Raw genomic sequence first — 12,999 nt, 5'->3', positions numbered from 1 at the left:
TTGAAATGTTTGAAGAATCTTACATCCTTTTGGAATGTTTGAAGAATTTAATATTTGAAGTCATTTTTGTACTCTTTTTAAAATGTTTGAAGAATCTCACATTTCAAATAAAAAGATTCCCATATAAAAATTTATTCTAAATTTGATTCTCATAGGGTGTGTATCTTACCTTTCTAGCACCCAAAAAAAAAAAGAAAAAGAAAAAGAAAAAGAAAAAGAAATAAGGGTATAACTGTAAACCTAAGTTCCAAATAATATATTTAATCTATCTTTCCAAAAGCAATGGGACTAATTGGTCTGTAAGAAAATTCTTAGGATTAAACGGATCACCCTTCCTAAAGATGGGATTTATAAGTAAATTTTTCTAAACTTAATCTGTAAAAGAAAAAAGTTAACTACTTTTTCGATAGTTTTTTTGGACTTCATATGATAGTTGTTTTTTATTTTTTATTTTTTAGAAAATGATATAAAAGTCCATTTTTGAAATTCACTTTCTAAACTCAATGATGTGTAAGAATATGATTGGCTAATAGTTAGAGTAGATATGAGAGAGAAAGTTGCATTAAATATTCTAATTGGTTGTCACATCATTGCTTATAAAAACTTGGTCTAACTTTTGGGTTTAAATAACAAATATTTTTTTTTTCCTTTTATAATTTGGTGCTTTTTTAGTTTTTACTACACCGTTAGAGCTCTAAACCTTTAGTTTGTGTTTGGTGGAGAGATTTGGAAAAAAAAAACGAAAAAGTTTGTGAAATTAAGTAAAATGTAAGCATTCACATTTCATCTACTTTTTTCCTTTCCCTTTCCAAATCTCTTCCCAAATCTCTTTCCAAATTTCACAACCAAACACAGGATTACTGCCTAATTTTGATTATTAAACACTATTTAAAAGCATGTTCAATGCTGAATTGTTAAAATCGTATGTCAAAATGAAATTTTAGCTTTCTATAGTAGTCAAAATGTTAAAATTTGGCAATCTTACTCAAATTAATAAGTACTATTTCTTGTGTTATTTTGTTTTATTTTATTTTTGTTTTTTCACATTAAACCAAATACAAATAACATCTATAGGCCCACCAAGAGAGATAGAGAGAAAATCCTCTTGCTAGAATTTGTCAATCTGCCAAACCTTGTGCCATATTTAACTCGAGATAGCAACGACAAAATTTAGTAGTTCAAATTAGCACGTTGACATGATTGCCCTCGAGTCAGATTGGTTTCTAGTTATGTATATGAATTGCCAAACCATAAATATAATTTATTTTTGTCTGTTTTCACTGGTATATTGAGCAGGTAGGAATGGGAAGTGCATTAGATACATTCTGTGGGCAATCTTATGGGGCTAAACAGTACCATATGCTTGGTGTTCACAAGCAGAGGGCCATGCTTGTTCTCCTACTTGTAAGCATTCCACTTGCTTGCATTTGGGCAAATGCTGGGCATATTCTTGTTTTCTTGGGACAAGATCCCGAAATATCAGCAGAGGCAGGTTCTTATGCTCGGTTCATGATTCCCAGCATTTTTGCTTACGCACTCCTTCAATGCCATGTTCAATTCCTACAAACTCAAAACGACGTCTTTCCAATGATGTTGAGCTCTGGATTTACCACGTTACTACACGTACTCATTTGTTGGATTCTAGTCTTTAAATCTGGACTTGGAAATAAAGGGGCTGCGTTGGCTAATGCTATATCTTATTGGATCAATGTGATCTTACTCGCCATTTATGTCAGGGTATCTCCTTCCTGCAAGAACACTTGGACAGGATTTTCCAAGGACGCATTGCACGATATTCCTAAATTTCTTCGACTTGCAATTCCTTCTGCTCTTATGGTCTGGTAATAATTATTATTGATTATCAAAAATAATTTATTTTTACTGTTTGTTTGAAATGTGCTCAAACATATGCTAGTTTCATTTATTTGATCACTAACTGTTTTCTTGTAAACAAACAAACAGCTTGGAAATTTGGTCATTTGAAATGATGGTTCTCTTGTCTGGTCTCCTTCCTAATCCAAAGTTAGAAACATCTGTACTTTCTATCAGGTTAGTAGTTTCTGTACTCAATTCACTTCGTGGCCAATATATAATAAGCACATAGGCAGCTCAATCCTATTTGAGGCCTACGAATGAAAATTTTAAGTGTGGCACTTTATAAATTTTGCTTTATACCAAATTCATTTATTCTTATGTGATATATACACTATATACCTAAAAAAAAAAAATTGGGGGTCTTCCTCTGAGCAGGACTCTAGGCGAGCAGCTAAACAGTCTTAGGGGTTGAGCTGCTGGTGGTGGTGAAGCATCACATAAAGTATTGTCATATATAGATGCCCATACTAACTATTCATTTGAATTCATAGCCTCAATTCGCATTCCATGGTTTACATGATACCCCTCGGATTAAGCGGTGCCACAAGGTGATTGATTATAAGCTTAATTACTGACCATTTAGGATTTTTATTATTTCTTATAGTTTTACATTTTATTTTGCTCGTCCTTCAGCATAAGAGTTTCCAATGAATTGGGTGCTGGCCGACCACAAGCTGCCCGTTTAGCAGTATGCATTGCCCTAAGCTTGGTTGTTACAGAAGGCATTTTGGTAGCAACTATAATGATTTTGGGGCGTAAATTTTGGGGATATTGTTACAGTACAGAAGAAATGGCAGTGCGATATGTGGCAGAGATGATGATATTACTCTCAGGATCCCACTTTTTGGACGATATTCAATCGGTGCTTTCAGGTCTGTACCCAAATTCTGAATTTCACTACATTATATACAAGGGGACAATTTAATCATGAAGCTAAGGTTGCTTTCATGAATTTGTCGTGTCAATATTTCAAAGGAATTGCAAGAGGATGTGGTTGGCAAAAGATTGGTGCTTTTGCTAATTTGGGTGCTTATTATCTTATTGGCATACCTGTTGGTGTATTGCTTGCATTTGTCTACCACACTGGAGGGAAGGTAATTTTCGTATCTTTTGCTTTTCCCAAACTTTCTGTTATAAAAAATATTATGTACCTAGAAGAAAGTCAAAGTGCACATAATTTGAATTTATAGTGTTTGGTGTCATCTGCACTACACCAGAATAATTTTGATCCACAAATTTTAAATTTTGAGCACTTGATTTTTGGATACATATAGTATTGTTGTTTGTTGTTGTTGTGGTTGTTTTTTTTTTTTTTTTGCCATATGTTCCGATTTGTGTTTGAAATGTTTTTTTGGTAGGGACTTTGTGTGGGGATTATTGTGGCATTATTTGCTCAAGCATTATTTCTTTCGATTATAACTTTGTGCACTAATTGGGAGAAAGAAGTAAGCATTTCCATGATGAGTTGTAACTCTTTGAGACTTCAATTTCTTTTCTTTTCTTTTCTTTTCTTTTCCCTTGAAATCACTCAATCCAAACATGCTATAACTGTTGGCTGTGGTCATATCCATTGCGCAGGCAAACAAGGCTAGTGACAGAGTATATGGCCCAATGATACCTGTAGAAGCATCTCCAATAAATTGACTTCTGTGAGAAAGTAATACATAGAGCATCCAGAAGCAGATTTAGAAGTCACAGTGCCCGAAAAATTCGAAGAACATTCGAGCCATGTATGAAATAGCTAACAAAAAAACTAGAAAATAAAAACAGGATCATTTTGGAGGAGACACTGTGAGAATTAAAATAATATTAATTCAGAAAGAAGAATACCTCCTTCCATGATGTTCAAGTCTTTGAATCTTGTTCGTGAATGGTCAAATCTTAAATGTATAAACAAAACCCACTCACTGAACACTTTTACATAACCATATGGGAAAAGTGGAAGGAACCGAGTTTCAAGACTATTTTATTCATAAAACAACGTCTGTGTTTGATGGCTATCCCATGCATATATATAGATAGGCTTGGATTCATATCCAAGTATAACTCCTTATAACTTTCCATCATCAGGGAAGTTGTAAGGTCCCATGAAACCACTATATGGGATAGTGAATAGACGTCAATTACCCATTAACCATTAAACTAATTAAATATATATAGTAAATATATATAATATAAATAAATAAAACAAACACGTGGTATATGGGTCACTTTATGGATATTCTTACGTTCTCCCACTTGGCACATATAACACACGTTATCGACTGTCGGGTAACTAACAAACTGATTATGGCCATTAAAGAAAAATACCCAAACCTTAGAGTTATAATACACGAATTATGGCGGTTATACTCTATCAATTAAGTATTTCCTTCCATGTATTACATTGTATCACACTCTCAACTTTATGTGGTGTCATTTTTTATGAATAACTTCTAATAAGTTATTATGGGTCCAATGATTTCTATGGATCAATAATCCCAATGGACTGCATAGCATCACAAATATTTTAGGTGCACAGAATGATGCTTTTCACTAATAATAGTCAAAATGTCATGACAAAACAAAATAAAACAACTAGAAAAATTATTGAGCTAACCAATCAATCCCGTGCCCTTAACGTGTTTTGAAAACACCTTTACAGAAAGACCTTTGGTCATGGGATTTGCAACCATCATATCACTACTAATATGCTCAATGCTGACTTCTTGCTTCTTAACACGGTCTTGAACAACAAGATACTTTATGTCAATATGCTTGCTTCGGCTACCACTTTTGTTGTTGTTAGAGAAGAAAATCGCAGCCGAATTATCACAGTAAACCTTTAATGGCCTAGAAATTGAATCCACAATTCGAAGCCCAGTGATAAAATTTCTTAACCAAATAGCCTGTGAGATTGCTTCAAAGCATGCTATAAACTCTGCTTCCATTGTTGACAATGCAATTATCGTCTCTTTAGCGCTCTTCCATGAAACAGCACCGCCTGCTAGCAGATAGACATATCCTAAAGTGGATTTTCTGGAATCTTGACAACCCACAAAATCCAAGTCTGAATATCCAACCACCTCAAGACAGTCAATATGCTTGTAAGTAAGCATGTAGTCCTTGGTTCCCTTTAAGTACCTCATGATTTTCTTTGCAGCCTTCCAATGTTCCATTCCTGGATTACTTTGGTATCTTCCAAGCATCGCAACTACAAATGCAATTTCAGGTCATGTACAAACCAGAGCATGTGTTAAACTGCCTACGACAGACGCATAGGAAATGCTAACCATTTGTTCATTTTCCAAATCATTTTTCGGACATTGATTTAAACTGAATTTGTCATCCTTTAAAATGGGCGCTGCATTAGGAGTGCAATCAATCATCTTGAATTTCTCCAAAACTCTTTCAATGTAGGCTTTATGAGACAGTCCTAATGTTCTTTTGGACCTATCTCTGTGAATTTCTATGCCAATGACATAAGAAGCTTCACCCATATCCTTCATTTCAAATTTTTGGGAAAGAAATTGTTTAGTATCATGCAACAATCCTAAATCATTAGATGCAAGTAAAATGTCATCCATATATAGAACTAGAAAAATGTATTTGCTCCCACAAACCTTAAGGTATATACAGTTATCCACAACATTCTCCGTAAAACCATATGAAGTAATAACATCGTGGAACTTTAAATACCACTATCGGAAAGCTTGTTTTAGTCCATATATGGATTTCTTGAGCTTGCAAACTAAGTAACTATCTTTATCAGAACAAAAACCTTCAGGTTGGTTCATGTATACTTCTTTCTCAAGATCTCCATTTAAAAATGCCGTTTTCACATCTATTTGATATAGCTCTAAATCAAAATGAACTACTAATGCCATCATAATTTGAAATGAATCCTTCTTAGAAACCGAAGAAAATGTATTATGATAATCGATGCCTTCTCTTTGAGTAAAACCCTTGGCTACAAGTCTGGCCTTATATCGTTCAACATTACCATTTGAGTCTTTCTTGGTCTTATAGACCCATTTACAACAAACAGTTTTAACTCCTTTAGGCAACTCGACAATTTCCCAAACTTGATTCTTAGCCATAGATTCCAACTCTTCCTTCATGGCATCATATCATAATTTAGAATCATCCCTATTTATGGTATTGGAAAATGAAATAGGATTATCTTTAGGTCTGATGTCAAAATTAAACTCCATTAAGTATACAAAATAATCTCCAGAAATTGCTAACTTTCTAGCTCGTGAGGATCTTCTTAATTATGTAGTCTCAATTGGGACTTGAGCTACAGGCTCTATGTTGATTTGTTCTTCTTGTGGTGGAAGTTTTTGAATTTGTTGATTTTCTTGGATATCAGGTTGATTATCCTAAAAGACAACCAATTCACCTATATTCACGGGTGTTGTATCTAGATCCTGTGATTCCTTCCACTCCATCTTTCGAGGGTAACTCCCACTAGGGTCAACTTCCTCAATAAACTTAGCATTTTTGGCTTCAACAATTCTAAGTGAATTTGAAGGACAATAAAATCTGTAACCCTTGGAGTTTTCCGCATAGCCTATGAAAAACCACTAACTGTTCTGGGGTCTAATTTCTTTAAATATGGGTTATACACCCTCACTTCAACCAGACAACCCCAAACGTGTAAGTGTCTTAAACTTGGCTTCCATCATTTCCATAACTCAAACGGTGTTTTGGAAACAACCTTGGATGGAACCTTGTTTAAGATATACACAGCGGTTTTCAAAGCGTCACTCCATAAATTTATAGACACATTAGAATAACTAAGTATGCTCCCTACCATGTCCATAAGTGTTCGGTTCTTTCTTTTAGCAACACCATTTTATTGTGGTGTGCCAGACATTGAATATTGTGCAATAATGCCTTCTTCCTTAAGGAACTTAGCAAATGGACCTGGTAATTGTCCCAATTCTGTGTACCTCCCATAATATTCTCCACCCCTGTTTGACTTCATAATTTTAATTTTCTTTTCTATTTGTTTCTCTACCTCTGCTTTATAAACTTTAAAGGTATCAAGTGCCTCGGCCTTATCAAACAAGAGGTAGAGATACATGTATCGTGTGAAGTCATCAATAAATGAGATAAAATATCTCTGACCATTCAGACAAGGTGGAGTAAATGGTCCACAAATATCAGTGTGTATGATTCCAAGAATTTCCTCACTCTTTTTGGCACCTTTACTAGTTTTGTTGGTCTGGTTTCCCTTTATGCAGTCCACACAAATACCAAATTTGGTAAAATCAAGAGTCGGAAGGACTTCATCATTAACCAACCTCTTTATTCTCTCAATGGAGATATGTCCCAATCTCCTATGCCAAAGAATAGAGGAGGACTCATCAACAATATTACGCTTAATGCCAATATCACCATGCATGGTTAAAAGATTTTGTTCAAAAATAGGATCTAGATTTAATTTGTACAAACCATTAATTAAAGTACCAAATCCTACAGAAACAGAGTCTTTAAACAAACTAAAATTTGCACCAACAAACTGAAATTCAAATCCAAACGGTACTAGTCTAGAAACAGAAATTAAGTTTTTTGAAAAAGATGGAATGTAAAATGCGTTTTCAAGATTCAAAACAAAGCCATTTTTTAAAACAAGTCTGAAAGTTCCAACAGCTTCGACGTGCGAACGTATCCCATTGCCCGAATAGATGCCTTGTTCACTTCCCGTCGGTTTCCTTAGGCTGAGAAAGCCCTGCATGGTATTAGCAATGTGAATTGTAGAACCCGAATCAATACACCAATCATATTGATGAGTATTAACAAAATTAGATTCGTAACACACAAGAGATATAAGATTACCTTTCTTCTCAAGCCATTTCTTATACTTGGGGCAGTCTTTCTTCATGTGATCCATTTTTCTTGCAGAAGAAGCATGCATCCTTATTGCCATGATTTTTAAATGGCACTTTACCAAGCTTCTTTCATTTCTGATCTCCTTTGCCCTTTTTCCATTGCCCTCCTTTATGTGTTGCTAAATGAGCACTTTCCACTTTTCCATGCTTCAATCTCTCCTCCTCTTGAACACATATGGTCAAAAGTTCATCGATAGACCATTTTTCCTTCTGTGCGTTGTAAGAAATTTGGAATGCTCCATATTCCACAAGAAGAGAATTGAGTATGAAATTGACAAGGAATGATTCAGAAATCTCAATCTCTAAGGATTTAAGACGAGCTGCAATGTCTCTCATTTCCATAATGTGCTCACGCACACTCCTAGAATTGTTATGCTTCATTCTTGATAGTTTGTTCATTAGGGTGTTTGCCAATGCTTTGTCAGAACTAACAAATTGCTCTTCAATAGCCCACATGTAGTTCTTGACCTTATCAGATAGTGGGATTGAGCCCCTAATGTTTTGGCTGATATGTGACTTTATGAGCATTAGGCTTAAGCGATTAGATTGCTCCCACTTATCATAAGAACTTTTTTCTGCGGCAGAACTCTCGATCGTGGGTTCAGGAGGTTCATCCACACGGAGTGCTAGATCGAGGTCCATGCACCCTAATGTTAGAAGGATTTTGTCCTTCCAGTCCGAAAAATTATCACCGTTCAAGAATGGAATACGAGAAGACTCATTAGACAGTACAGAGGTAGAAATCACTGCATTGAAACAATAACTATAGTCTGAATCAACTAATGTCAAATTCAGTAACAAATCTAAACCTTCTTGTGGGTAGAGGTCACTAAACTGTATTAGATTTGCTATTACTTTATAATAAGACTAATGGGTTCCAAAATATTTAAGGAAAAGAAAACTCATACCTGTGGGTTTAGAGTGTTCAATCACTTTAATACCCAATCCATTATCTTATTCCAATTAAATTTCATAAATAATTTCTTTCCTGTGGGACCAAGAAATTATTTATAAAACATAATTGTAATGTAAAAATGCCAAATTAATTTTTGACTTTATGTGACAAAAATACTGAGGATCACATCTTTATGTCTTAAGATGCTGTGGCTACTCTTAAAACAGAATCAAATTTTTAAATTTGGCATAATTTATAAATGTGAGCAAATCCTTATAGTCACAACAAATACATAATCTTTTAATACACATAATGTATAATACATACAATCAGAGTAATATCACATGAAAAATCCCAAGACCAAACACATGTAATTCAACCTTACACTAGATTTTGCTTAAAAATTGGACCAAAATAAATTCCATCAGCCCAACACATAGTGTATTCATGCTCTTATTTCACATGAATTTTCAATGCATAAATAATTACCTTAATGCATGTAATATAATATTACATTATTTTAGATAACATGCCAATGAATCTCAAAAATTATAAAAACTAAAAAACATGTTATAATTCACTGTATGAAATTCAATTGAATTTGCTTACTATTTAAACATGCAACTATAATAAGCAAAACATCCTTAACAGCATGTTAAAATTTATTTATGAAAATTCTAGAAATAAATTCAAGTCTTTCATGCCTTTTAAAATAAACCAAATAAATCCAAATAAAACATGATAATTTCTAGAATTTATACAAAATAAGAGGACGCAGTTTTTTTTTTTTTTTTTAATGTTTGTCAATAAATACAAATCAATACTTAATGACATACAATAATTTTCCAAGATGAAACAGATTCAGAACAGGAGTAATTTTAGATGCAAATACTACAATCACATAACAGAATGAATTCTACTAATCTCTCTAAGTAATTCATCATGCAATAATTCATCTTTGATAGACATCAAATTAATATTTTAATCCATCAAGTTTCATATACATATATATATATATATATATTAAGATGAATCGAACAATGAATATTTATTCTGGTAATTCAAACTTTAAATAATGTTAAACTATATGGCATAATCACAAGTTATGTATAATGATGGCACCATGTTGATTGAAACTTCACTATCAAGTATTAGACAATCAATTTTATATTTAAAGTATGATGGCCTGCAAGTTTCAAAACCTCCTTGACAGAAGAAAATAAACAAAGGGCTAAAAGCAGAGACGTGGTGTACTCAGACTGATCAAAATATTAGAAAGCGTAAACCAAAATAATATATTATAGCCAACAAAACAAATCGAACACACGGAGAAAATTATCATGTCGAAATCATAACAGAACAGAGGCCCAGCAAGTGTATAAAACATAACGCAATATGATTTGGTCTTCATGACATACAATAACGCTAAACCACAAGGACAAAAGGTGGCTCTGATACGAATTGTGAGAATTAAAATAATATTAATTCAGAAAGAAGAATACCTCTTGCCATGATATTCAAGTCTTTGAATCTTGTTCTTGAATGGTCAAATCTTAAATGTATAAACAAAACCCACTCACTGAACACTTTTATAGAACCATATGGGAAAAGTGGAAGGAAAAAGTTTCAATCCTATTTTATTCACAAAACAACGTCTGTGTTTGATGGCTATCACAGGCATATATATAGATAGGCTTGGACTCATATCCAAGTGTAACTCCGTATAACTTCCCACCATCAGGGAAGTTATAAGGTCCCATGAAACCACCATATGGGATAGTGAACAGACGTCAGTTACCCATTAACCATTAAACTAATTAAATATATATAATATAAATAAATAAATAAATAAAACAAACATGTGGCATATGGGCCACTTTATGGATATTCTTACAGACACCGCATGAGATTCATATAATGATGATGATGATGATGATGATGAGTGGTTATGTCCAATCTTGCATGGATGTCTCAACAAATGTTTTGCTAATGCAAGTATTTAAACCTTTTCTATTTGTTTTAAAATCTTTAATATAAGTGGGTGTCCGAGTAATTATTTAAATCTTTAATGGAGGTGTCATGTGGTACCATTTCAAATGTTAGGAAATGAGCCCTGAACTAAAATCCTCGTTGCCAATTGCTTGTCTTTGAAAATACTTGGGAAGATTGAAAGAGGACCTATATTTTTGCAAATGGTTTTAGGTTGTGCTTAAATTTATAGATTTGATATGAAAATATTTATGTCTAATTATTAATAGAGAATAATTCTAATTTATATTTTAGACATAGATTTCAATTTCAAATTTGAGGATTTTATTTAGCACTTTTTTTTCTTATTATACTTTGTATACATATGGTTCCTACACCTATTTTTTGAATGTCAGAGATAATATTATGAATTTTGAATAATTTTATGATTGCTGGGATTTAAACATACATCTCTACTATTTAGGAGACATCTTTCTATAAGAACTTTAACAAATGGATATAATTAGTGAAAAAATGAAATTAATCAGACATCTATAACTCCATGATCATATCTTAATTGTTTTGAAATCATTATCAAAATCATGTTAATCATACAAGAAAAAAAAGAGAGAAGAAGATGTGCACTTGTTATGGGGTTACAAATGTCCAACTAACTTAATTTTTTGTATGGATGATCTGCTTGATAAATCTTACAATATGAATAATTTGGATTATCAAAAGAGGCTCAGAACAAACCCCCATGGGGCCTCATAGAAAGTTGCAAGGCACAGTAAGAACCCCAAGTCATTAGCCAATTAGGTTAGCTGCCACCCTTGTGCACTTTTATGTAGGAGATCAAGGGTTAATTCTTAGGAAAAACTTCACTTTACCCTCCTGTGATTTAGGCTGGATGTGGATTACCTTATGACATTTGGAAATCACCACATAACCTCCATGTGATTTGTGGACTAAAACGCATAGTAAACATTTTCGTCCAAGATAACAAAATGTGAAAACCACATGCCTTTGTAGAGAGTAAGTCAATTTTTAAGACAAAGATACCCTTTTTATATCTTTAAATTTACCAAAGGTACCATTATTTTCCCCTTTCCTTATTTCTATTGTTGCTCTATTTACTCTTGCAATTAAATAATAGCACTCATATATATATACACACACACATAGAAATTAAATGATTTCCATTAAAATCTATCTTAACTTGATATCAATGGCAGCTCATCTCTTAACATATATGCACATATATACATATATTTATGATTGAAGGATGGGATTTGTAGCCAAAATGAGTGCAGCACATGTATGTATATGTATACAAACAGTGAGTTGGGATTTGTATATCTATACTAAAGATTGTAACTTTCCATTTTTTTTGGTCTATTTAGATCCTTGGTTCTCATAAGAATGGGGGATTTTTGGTCTGTTTAGATCTCATATAAACAGTGAGTTGGGATTTTTAGTCAATTTATTAGATGTTTAATTTTATGATGGTGGGTTTGATTTCTTTGTTCAATTTTTGTTTATGGTTGGTGGGTTTGATTACCTTCCTTCTTACTTCCACTTGTTTGTGTCTCCTTCTCTTCTTTATCGGCCATTGTTGCAAGTTCTGTTAAAAGAGAGGAGGAAGCTAAGAAGAAGAAGAATGAGAAAGGTGTAGAGAGAGAACTAATAGAAAAGTGAATGCTTTTTTTGTTTTTGTTTTTGTTTTTAGTTAAAACGTAACACACACACACACATATGCATAAAACATGGGCAGACAAAAAAAAAAAAAAAAAAAAAAAATTCAATCTTCACTGTATATCTATATATATGTGTGTGTGTGTAAAATATAATTTTGAGAATGTTTGATGAACTGGATACTTTGGTGACGTTTGATGAATCAGAAATTCAAAATTGTGTTCCTTGATTCACTGTGCATATATATATGTGTGCGTGTGTGTGTGTGTGTGTGTGTGAGAGAGAGAGAGAGAGAGAGAGATAATTTTGGAAATGTTTGATGAGCTAGATGATTTGATGAATTGCAAATTCAAAATTGTGTTCTTTGATTTTAGTTTCTTCACTATAAATATGCATTAACTACTATTATAAAAGTGTGAGAGCCTGCCATATTTTTTTTTATTTTTTTAATCCCAATTTTACTATATCAAATCTACTATATTTTCTAAAAGTTATGAAGAGTCCTATATAAACCAACTATCTTTTTATTTTTCGAATTAAATACTCAAAAATGACATATCTGCTTCCAAGAATCGTATATAAATATAAACAAACCGTCTCCCTTCTTATGAAGAACCTGTCACGTTTTTTACTTTTTTAAATCTCAATTTTACACTCTCAAATCTACTATATTTTCTAAAAGTCATGAAG

General features: G+C 33.0%; 2 protein-coding genes across 2 annotated transcripts; one reads left to right on the top strand and one right to left on the bottom strand.

Annotated features, from left to right (window-relative positions):
• Positions 1-1,302: 1,302 nt before the first annotated feature.
• LOC114305181 (protein DETOXIFICATION 16-like) lies at positions 1,303-3,149 on the top strand. Its single transcript, XM_082918348.1, has 6 exons — positions 1,303-1,841; positions 1,963-2,049; positions 2,367-2,423; positions 2,509-2,747; positions 2,851-2,969; positions 3,093-3,149. Exons 1-6 carry the CDS (start codon positions 1,303-1,305, stop codon positions 3,147-3,149), a joined length of 1,098 nt encoding a protein of 365 aa, XP_082774474.1.
• Positions 3,150-7,820: 4,671 nt separating this feature from the next.
• LOC145821780 (uncharacterized) lies at positions 7,821-12,227 on the bottom strand. Its single transcript, XM_082918346.1, has 3 exons — positions 12,176-12,227; positions 8,693-8,739; positions 7,821-8,585 (listed from the first exon to the last, which is right to left on the bottom strand). The coding sequence occupies exons 1-3, from the start codon at positions 12,225-12,227 to the stop codon at positions 7,821-7,823; spliced, it is 864 nt and encodes a 287-aa protein (XP_082774472.1).
• Positions 12,228-12,999: the final 772 nt, after the last annotated feature.

Source organism: Camellia sinensis, chromosome 3, assembly GCF_055761805.1.
Source record: "Camellia sinensis isolate YWXY chromosome 3, ASM5576180v1, whole genome shotgun sequence".
NCBI classification, from domain to species: Eukaryota; Viridiplantae; Streptophyta; class Magnoliopsida; order Ericales; family Theaceae; genus Camellia; species Camellia sinensis.
This window is presented reverse-complemented; position numbering and strand designations above follow the sequence as displayed.